Source organism: Sinocyclocheilus grahami, unplaced genomic scaffold (genome assembly GCF_001515645.1).
Source record: "Sinocyclocheilus grahami isolate Dianchi unplaced genomic scaffold, SAMN03320097.WGS_v1.1 scaffold152.1, whole genome shotgun sequence".
Lineage (NCBI taxonomy): Eukaryota > Metazoa > Chordata > Actinopteri > Cypriniformes > Cyprinidae > Sinocyclocheilus > Sinocyclocheilus grahami.
This window is the reverse complement of record NW_015505331.1, coordinates 506,735-517,203: the sequence shown is the minus strand read 5'-3', so window position 1 is coordinate 517,203 and position 10,469 is coordinate 506,735. Positions and strand designations below refer to the sequence as shown.

The 10,469-nt window shown below is 34.9% G+C and overlaps 1 protein-coding gene across 1 annotated transcript; it reads left to right on the top strand.

Annotated features, from left to right (window-relative positions):
* The first annotated feature begins 443 nt into the window (after nt 1-443).
* Nucleotides 444-9,080, top strand: LOC107592280 (globoside alpha-1,3-N-acetylgalactosaminyltransferase 1-like). The gene is made up of 4 exons (XM_016281712.1): nt 444-803; nt 955-984; nt 1,098-1,235; nt 8,162-9,080. Exons 1-4 carry the CDS (start codon nt 778-780, stop codon nt 8,850-8,852), a joined length of 885 nt encoding a protein of 294 aa, XP_016137198.1. The 5' UTR covers nt 444-777; the 3' UTR covers nt 8,853-9,080.
* The last annotated feature ends 1,389 nt before the right edge of the window (nt 9,081-10,469 follow it).

The window sequence follows — 10,469 nt, the reverse complement described above, 5'->3', positions numbered from 1 at the left end:
AATAATTATTATGAGATTATTTTCAATATTTTTTAATATACAAACAAGAAATTATGGTGGAAATGATACTTTTCAACTAAATTAAAACGCCAGTAGGTGCCAGTAGTGAGTATTTTACAGTTTAATATGTTACTATAGACATTGCCCTACCCCGCTCATATGGTATTCATTTTATTTGTGCAGGTCTTAAAGAAGGTCTTAAAGTCTTAAATTTGAGCTTTAAAATCCTGCAGAAACCCTGTATCTATAATTAGCATCTTTAAATCAATATTTTTATATTTCTTCAGCATTTTTAATTTGTCATTCGCAATGTTTCTTTGGATTATAGTTCTTACCCTCATTAACATAAAGTACGCAGTTGTGTACCTTTTGTCAGATTTTCAGTGCTTTTTTGCTTTCAGTCAAAGTTTTTAATGTTGTGATTCTCATCATTTCTGGTTGGTTTGGTTTATGACTTATAACTCTTTAATGATGACAATATAATGTGTGGGGAAAATTTATCCAGAACCAAGGCTGCTAAAAGAAGGGGAAGGGCACTATATAAAGACGTTGAAGAAATGCAAATCATATTAAGGTTATATGCTATTCCAAAAGAGTGGCTACAGAGGGCCAAAATATATAGGAAGATGTGTAGGGAATGAGTAACTCTGAAGTAGTGAAGGACAAGACTATAAAGAGCTTTGAAAGTTATTATTGGATTTTCCGTTTGAATGCAGATAAAACTGGAAGGAGTTTGGGTGTGATGTGTTGCAGACATTTAATCTTGAGAGCTTTTTGATGTCAAGATCCATGTTCAGATCACAGTAAGACACATCATCAACAGACTTTTGAAAAGTAGGTGGCAGGTCAAAACAGTTTAGAATAATGAGGAATAACACGTTTTGACTTTTGGAGATAAATACAATACATCGCAACTGATTATCTTACAGCAACTGTTATTATTTTATTGTACAGGCTTTCATACAAACAGCCCAGTGTTGTAGGGTAAGAACATACACACCTTTTTATATTTATGAATGATTTTTTTTCTTTTACACCACTTTGCATTTGGATTTGCATTTCATCCACACGTGTGTGTATTTCCTCATTTAAAACAGCCCAGATGGCAAAGTTATTGCCGTGACACCATGGTTATCCCCAATTGTATGGGAAGGAACTTTTGATCCGTTCCTGATTGATTCGATCTACAGACAACAAAACATCACCATAGCAACTACAGTCTTCGCTCTTGGAAAGTGAGTTTCCATCTCTCCAATCTCTTCCTCTGATCTTCATTGAATTTAACTGGAGTTAGCTCCAGCTTGACACACCTGAACCGGCTAATCAAGGTCTTCAGGATCACTAGCTTTCCACTTTTCTTATAGATAGAACGCTGCATAAAACTATTCATAAGAAAAAAAATTGTAAATGATAAATCAGCACCATAGTGGATTCTTAGTGATCAGGGGCTTGGGGCGATCCATTTAAACCCATTGCACAGGCTGTGCCGAGTTTTTATTTTGTTAGTTTAACTTCTAGTTTGCATATGTTCCCTCTCTGGGTGATGTTTCCTGTGTTTCTTTTTTCTAGTTCTTGTGTTTTTTTGATACTATTGTTATTAAATAAATGCTAAGCTGCAGTTGGATCCTGGCTGGGGTATCCCAGAAAGCAGGTTATCTGTAAACTTACCAGGGTATGTTGCGTAAGTAAATAAATAACCTTTTAAAATTTTGCTTCCAAAAACTGAGGTAACTTTCAAGGTATGTAAGTAGCCATAGCAACTTATTCTTTTTTTAGCTACAAAAACATCATTCTTGTTCACAATAATAAAAAGATTTTAAAGATCAGATTAAAAGAAAGATTGCACAACCACCCCAGTGCACGACGATCACCACCAAGATCTTCTGATCTTCACACCAAAGAAGATACCAATAATGTTAAGCATTTAAAGTGGTGATGTTTTGGGAACTGATAACCATGAGTAAGACATTTTTGGGTTAATCAACCAAGAGTGCCAGGTTTTATGTGATGGTAAGCACAGATGGGCATAAATACATGAAAACAAAACAAAACAAAACTTTTTAGATTGAATTAATGTAAAGTTTACTTTGTTTTTATAGAACTATAAAACCAAAAGCTGAAGATTTTTTGTGGTATACCATTCATCAGTGTTTGTATCAGTATTTGTTACAAACCCTTTTAAGTCTAGGGAAAATAAGGGGTGCAACATTAAAACACCAAACATATACTGGAAAGCAATTATGCACAAACAATTCTGAGTCTAATAAAGTGTCTGTTTATTACAATGAAGTAAACAGGCCAAAAGATTAACCCCAAATACTTATTTTCATAAATGTACAACTTATATACAATTTTGAACCAAGCAAAAATAAATTAGGTTCACAAAAGAACGGGGAAAAGACAAAAGAACTAGACTGTGCCAAATCAAAGAAAGGAACAAAACCAAAACCAATCTCACAAAAACAAAGAAACCTTCTAACCTAAATCCACAGTCAATGTTCTCAAGAAAATCCCAGATTTAAATAAAAGAAACAACCTTCAGCATCAAAGACCCCCTAAATAAACTACTCTTTACTACAAACCAAAAAGATACAGATGGTGGCACGCATCTCTAAACTAGTGTTCTCATCACCAACATCTCAATGATTGACAGATGAACAAACCAATCAGGTACTCTCGTCGCCCTGCTGAAAGCGAAAGTAAAAAGAGAGAAAAGGGAGGGAAAAAAACACTGTTCCCAACAACAACAACTCATAATTAGCTAACAGTATTTGTAATCAATAATCAGTATTGTTCAATCAGTATGGTAAATTTAGTGTTATACATATGTTATCATATTCATACAGTATGTTTTGTTCTAATGTCACAAGTCATAATCTCAAGTTTACTGGGTTTCACACGATTCTTTGATTCTTTTGTGTGGGTTTAAGTAGTGTACTTAAAAATATTTTCACATGTGTCCTCCAAAATGACCCACAACCTTATCAGTTTATATGTGTAGAAATCCATTTATTCGTTCTTCTTTGTTTGAAAAATATTTGTTTTGAGGTGGGGGAAAAAAACAACAACTAAAAATGTAATGAATGTGAATTGATACTCCAAAAAAAGTTAACTTATGTAAAAAGTTATGGATGTAGAAAATGTTATAGTGGATTGGGATATCCCCGTTGATAGAAACGGTTCTGAGTAATTTGAGAGATTACTGGGGGAACGTGTATGGGGACCTGCCATTTGTCTTCATGCTTGAGACAAATATAGGAAGGGGTCAATGTTTATTGTGTTTGACTGGAAGGGATGGGAGAGAGGGTGGGCATTGTGTTGTCAGGGTATTTTTTTTACCACATACACTTGCACATGTGGAATGGTCTTACTTTTATTCATCTATTCTTATAAAAGTATTGATTGATGTGTGATATGTTTAAGAAAGAAGGAGGGTCTTCCATTCGTTTTATTACCTGGAATGTTAAGGGTATGAATGGACCAAATAAACGAGCGCGTATTTTCGCTCATCTCAAAAAAATGAAGACGGATATAGTTTTACATTTACAAATAGCAGACCAGGTAAGACTTAGAAAACCATGGGTTGGACAGATTTTTCACTCCCATTTCAACAGTAAAACAAGAGGAGCAACAATTATAATTCATAAGAAAGTCCAGTTTAATGTATCTAAATCTGTTTCTGATCCCCAAGGACGCTTTGTTATCGTGACTGGTTATCTGTTTCAAATCCCAGTTGTCTTGGTATGCGTTTATGCCCCAAATTGGGACGACGTTAACTTCATTCATAAAATCATCTCACATCTACCAGATTTAAATACATATAAACTCATTTTTGGCGGAGATTTAAATTGTGTTGTTAACCCGAAATTAGATCGTTCAAATCCAGAACCAATGCCACAATCCAAATTATCTTTAGCTCTCTCAACTTTTATGACACCAACAGGATGCTTGGATCCATGGAGATTTTTATTTCCACAAAAAAGAGAATTTTCCTATTTCTCTCATGTTCATTCTTCTTATTCTAGAATAGATTATTTCTATATTGATAAAACACTACTTCCTTCATTAGAAAAAACTAAATACTCTGCCATTATTATATCAGATCACGCCCCACTACTTTTAGATTTACGATTTACTCTCTGCAGTAACCAATGCCCCACTTGGAGATTAAATCCAACTCTGTTGGCAGACAAAAAATTTCATACGTATATATCAACAACAATTGACAATTTTTTGGCTACAAATACATTTGAAGAGGTATCACCATGCATCGACTTTATGGGAAACATTTAAAGTAGTCATCAGAGGTGAAATCATATCTTATTCTTCATATACCAACAAACTAAAGAATGCAAAATTACAACAACTCATTGATTCCATAGCAAAAATAGATAACCACATCTCATTAACTCCTTCAGAAGAGTTATTCAAAAAGAGAGTGGAACTTAAAGGGCAATACGATCAACTTTCAATTGAAAGGACTCAACAGTACTTATTATGGTCTAAAGGGAATTTTTATGAACATGGGGAAAAAGCAAGCCGATTACTAGCACATCAGATAAAGTGCCAGTCAGCTTCTAGACTAATTCCACAGATTCTAAACAGATCACAACAACTAACAATGGGCCCCAGGGAAATTAATGACACCTTCAAAGAATATTACTCTAATTTGTACTCTTCTGAGTTTCCAGAAGATACCTCAAATATGTTAATGTTCCTAGATGGTTTAAACATTCCAAAAATTTATTTGGAGCAAAAAGAAAATCTAGAACAGCCTATTAATCTACAAGAGGTCATAGACTCAATAAATGCAATGCAAAGTAGCAAAACCCCTGGTCCGGACGAATATCCTATAGAATTTTATAAAGCCTTTGCGCCCAAAATAGCTCCACTTCTATTGAAAATGTTTGAAAATTCTTTAGAAAATGCAAAATTACCACAAACCCTTACAGAGGCATTTATAACACTTCTTTTAAAACCAGGAAAAGACCCATCCATGTGTAGTTCTTACAGACCAATCTCATTGTTAAATGTCGATGTTAAAATACTTGCCAAAATTTTTGCTTCAAGAATTGATTCCCTCATACCAGAAATTATCTCTCCGGATCAGACGGGTTTTGTCAAAGGTCGTTACTCGTATACCAATCTACGGAAGCTCCTGGGGGTCCTGTAATCTCCTGCATCCAGGGAGACCCCAGAGGTTGTGGTTTCCCTGGATGCAGAAAAAGCGTTTGATAGAGTTGAGTGGGGCTATTTGTTTTTAATATTGAAAAGGTTGGGCTTTGACCCAAAATATGTCAATTGGATTCAGTTGCTTTATTCTACCCCTAAAGTCTCTGTTATAACAAACAAAGTACGCTCACAATTTTTCCCAATACTAAGAGGCACAAGACAAGGATGCCCTTTGAGTCCTCTTCTTTTTGCATTAGCGATAGAACTACTTTCTATAATGCTTAAATCTCTACAGTCCATAAAGTGCAAAATCTTTCTGTCTTTGGTAGTTTCTCAGGATATAAATAAAATTTTTCTAAAAGTGTATACTTTCCCATTAATCCTCTGGCTCTACAAATTAAAACTTCATCCCTCCCATTTCATATTTCTCAATCTGGCTTTAAATACTTAGGAGTACAAATTACTCAAACTTTTTCAGGTCTATATAAAAATAACTTTTTACCCCTTATAAATAAAACTAAAACTGATTTACAAAGATGGGACACATTATACCTATCTTTAGCAGGTAGAGTAAATTGTATTAAAATGAATGTCCTACCTAAATTTTTATACTTATTCCAGTCCCTCCCCATTTTTATCCCAAAAGCCTTTTTTCGTACATTAAATAAGCTTATAACATCATTTTTATGGAAAGGGAAGAACCCAAGAATTAATAAAGACCTTTTGGAAAGGCAGCGATTTCAAGGAGGTTTAGCTTTACCTAATTTTATGGGATATTACTGGGCAGCAAATCTTCAAAAAGTCAACTGTTGGTATAATTTCCCAGAGACAGAGTGGTGTAAGGCAGAAGCAGATACCTGTATTTCTACATCACTTCCCGCCTTACTAACAATGAAATTACCCTTCTCCCCTTATCAGTATACCTCAAACCCAGTCGTAAGTTCAATACTTAAAATATGGTCTCAGTTTAGACAAACGTACAAACTTAAGGACTTCTCCATGTTAAGCCCTCTCAGTAATAACCCTCTATTTCCCGCTGGTAAAATAGACTACACATATGTACAATGGCAGAGTATTGGATTGGCTAAATGCAGTGATTTTTACATTGACAACACTTTCGCTAGTTTCAATGACCTTCTACAGAAATTTCAGCTGGCACATTCTAACCTGTTCCGTTATTTTCAAGTCCGACATTTTATTCAATCTCAAAATTCCACCTTTCCTAACCTACCCCCTACCTCACTGATGGATAAAATTTTACAGATTCCTGTAACCCCCAAAGGTCAAATTTGTGCATTATACAATGTGATTGTGTCTGCAAGTAATACTTCAATTGAAAAAATGTAAGAAAAGTGGACCAAAGATATAGACTCTGTAATGATTGATGAAATATGGGATGATGCTCTAAAAAGAGTAAATGGATCAACCACCTGTGCACGCCTTAGTCTTATACAATTTAAGATACTTCACCGTACATATTACACTAAATCTAGACTTTTAAAAATGTATCCAAACTTTGGTGACAGATGTGATCGATGTAAAAGTGATAAAGCTGATCTTATTCATATGTTTTGGTCCTGCCAAAAGCTGAAAAACTATTGGACATTTGTATTTAAAATACTAAATGAAGCCTTTAACTTGAATATAACACCCTGTGTTGAAATGGCTATCTTTGGAGTGCCAGCACATGGAATACCTCTGACTAACAATATGGAAAGTGTTTTTGCTTTTGCTTCATTATTAGCAAGAAGGAGAATACTGTTGGAATGGAAATAAAAAAATCCACCAAAAACTTCGATGTGGATTTGTGATTTGATATTATTTAAAACTAGAAAGAATAAAATATGTAAAAAGGGATCCATTCAAAAATTTTATAACATTTGGAAACCTATGATTACATATTTTGAAAAGATGAAGACCCTACCTTCTAACTAATTAATAGAACTAAAGTTTTAGAAAGGCCGTCTGACTTTAAAATACTTGGTTATGTCATGCTTGCTTATATATCTACATAGAAAGACCATTTGAGTGATTTTATATATATATTGTTTTTGTTCTTCTTTTTTGTGCAGAAAAAAAAATCCATTTATTCATAAACTTACCCCGATTGGCCTTTTTCATTGTAAACGATTTAGAAGTTCAATCAATTCACACTTGATTGAACTATTCACACTTTATATCATCGTCACAATATGTGTTGTCATATCACCCAGCCCTAACATGCAGTAATGCTTTAAACACATTTTACAAAAAAAAACTGATTGGCTAACGCTATTTTTTCCCTTGTTAGTGCTCTTTTATTCTTCCATGTTAACTGAAGGCAAATCTGAAAGATGCACTATTTTAACTTTAATCAACAAGTACAATTGACCATGTCATCTTCACCTTCTCTTATTCCAGAAAGGTCACTCACTCACTCAATGCTGAGTGGAGCTGTACAGCTGCAGCTCACTTGCATGAATGTTGGGGTTGGAGGGAGGGTGCGTGTCTGAACTAGTTGATGGACAAAATCAGCACCCTGATAAAGAGGTTGACTGGCACGAAGTATTTTATGTATTTTGAAAATATAAAAATACTAATCTTAAATGTATTTAAATACAAATTACATTTGATTTTTTCCAAATGCTTTAAAATACAAAACAGTATTTTGTATTTCAAATACTTATTTTAAATACATGTATCTGAAATACTGCCCATAAGTTAACCCTGCTTTCTTGAATAACCTGCTTTTCCTCATGTCTGAGTACATCCCGACGTTACAAAAGGCATGTGTGTTAGATCTAAACTCTGGGGGGAGTGGCCCTTCAGGAGCAGAACTGGACAGCCCTGATCTAGTGTTTTGTATGGTCTCAAATGTACAGTATATTGGGGTTCGTCTTATGGTCTTCTTATGGTGAATAAATTGCCAAGGGAGGGGGGGGAGACAATTAAAATGTTTTGCCGCTTTTTTATTACTTTATATTTCAGTCCCTCTTCCTTTTTTTTCCAGATACACGCAGTTTCTTAAAGATTTCCTGGAGTCTGCAGAGCAGAATTACTTTGTTGGATTTCGTGTGCATTATTATCTCTTCACTGATCAACCAGAGCAGGTTCCTGAAGTAAACCTGGGTGAACAACGTCAGCTGACGGTGTTGAAAGTCCCTAGTTCTAACAGATGGCAGGAGATCACTTTACGCAGGATGGAAAAGCTGGAGAAACTGATTGAAAGTCGATTGGTCAATGAAGCTGACTATGTTTTCAGCCTTGATGTGGACACAAAGTTCTACGGGCAATGGGGGGCAGAGTCTTTGGGTCGTCTTGTAGGTGTGATACATCCTGGTTACTATCAAACACCACGTGAACAGTTCCCATATGAGCGCAGGCCCGAGTCTCAAGCATACATTCCTCATGCTGAGGGTGATTATTATTATGGTGGAGCTGTGGTCGGTGGCTTAGTGAAAGATGTACATGAGGTTGCTAAAACCTGCCGGGAGCAACTGAACATTGATGCAGCTAAATCCATTGAGGCAGCATGGCAGGAGGAGTCCCATTTGAACAAGTACTTCCTTTATAACAAACCCAGCAAGGTGCTCTCACCAGAATATCTGTGGCAGGACTTCAAACCTCACACAAATGAAGTCAAAATCATTCGCTTTTCTCAAGTTATTAAAAACTATGCTGCAGTTCGTCCAAACCCATAACAGCTGTGAACTGTAACATTTATGCACTTTATTTGGAATTAGTATGAAATATCCTACCAGGCATGAAAATGTAACTGAAGTTTTTAATTGATAAAACCTGTGGCCAAATATTTATTCATTAGCTATACATCAGCATTTGTTCTACTGCTCTCGAAGGTTATTTGGATGCAATGCATAAAACTGCAGGAAAACAGTTTTATAATTAAATGGAATCAATGAGAGATAAAACAGTCAAGCATTATTGTTATACTATAACAGCTTGAACAGATTTTTTTTTCTCTCACCACACTGACATAAAGAGTAGCCAACTGATCCCAAATGCTGGTTCATGCTCAGTCATCAGCAGTGTTGGGCTAGTTACTCAAAGAATGTAATATATTACTCATTACTAGTTACTCCTTTCAAAAGTAATATAGTTACTTTACTTATTACTTTCTGGCAACAGTAATTAGTTACACTACTAGTTACATTACTTTTTCTTCACGCCCCACAGAAGTTGTAACCATATATCTTCCACATAAAATTCTTCTAGAATGTTACTAACATCATATTTCTGCCTCATCATCATATTCCAAGCTTTCCTGCTGCACTGGGGACATCGCATGCATGTGCGAGTCATGAAAATTATGAAAATAAATCTAGGAATTATTTGATTGTTGGATTTTAAATCAGTGGGGTCGAGGCATCAAAAGTAACTAAGCTGTTTTATGGATGGGAACTGTAATATTATTACTGAAATCTTATTAGTAATTAGTTACACTACTAGTTACTGCAAAAAGTAATATTATTACAGTAACTAAGTTACTAGTAACTAGTTACTGCCCAACACTGATCATCAGCAATCAGCACTTTTGCATAGGCGAAAGAGAAGGCAAAGAAAAAGGCACTTTGCATATCAAACATTGCTGAAAGATTTGAATGTTTTCCATTTATTCAAAATAAACATGAACTAACGTTAGAAGTGCAGTAGCATTGGGAATGTCTTATTGTATAGGGCAGGGGCGGATTTAGTGAATTGGGGGCCCCAGGCAAAATATAGGAATGGGGCCCACATTTGCCCACATTTTCCTAGATCAAACTTGAGGTTCCACTTTGTTGTTTTCAGCGTAAGCCTGTGTGCAAAGGCTGTCTAATTTATTTTTAGTTGTTTTAACTACAAATTTAAATAAAACTGAAAAAAATAATTAAAAGACAATTATACATTTACACACCTAAAATACATATATCAAGAGCATGCTCACAGATGAGAACAAAACAGCGTTGGATGAAGTGGATTAAAGCCCTGCACGGGTCTCAAATATAGGCCCTAGCCCATCTTTTTTCCACTATCCCCAAAAAAAACTTATACTACTGTTTCAGCTATTAAAATAGTTTGTAATGGAAAAGTGATTATATTTCGTTTTGTTTTTTTATAAAGTAAATTTAGAAAAACTTTTGGAGTATTTTTTGTTCGTTAAATGTAAGTTATTTTGTTTTGTTTTTTGAAGTAAAGGCCAGCGGCAAACAGTGAATTGATCATAGCCTATAGCCTATGTTTGATCAATTTAGCCTTCTCAAATCATCAGGACTTGCCTAAAATAAAATCTATATATAAAACAGTTCAAGCATATCACAATG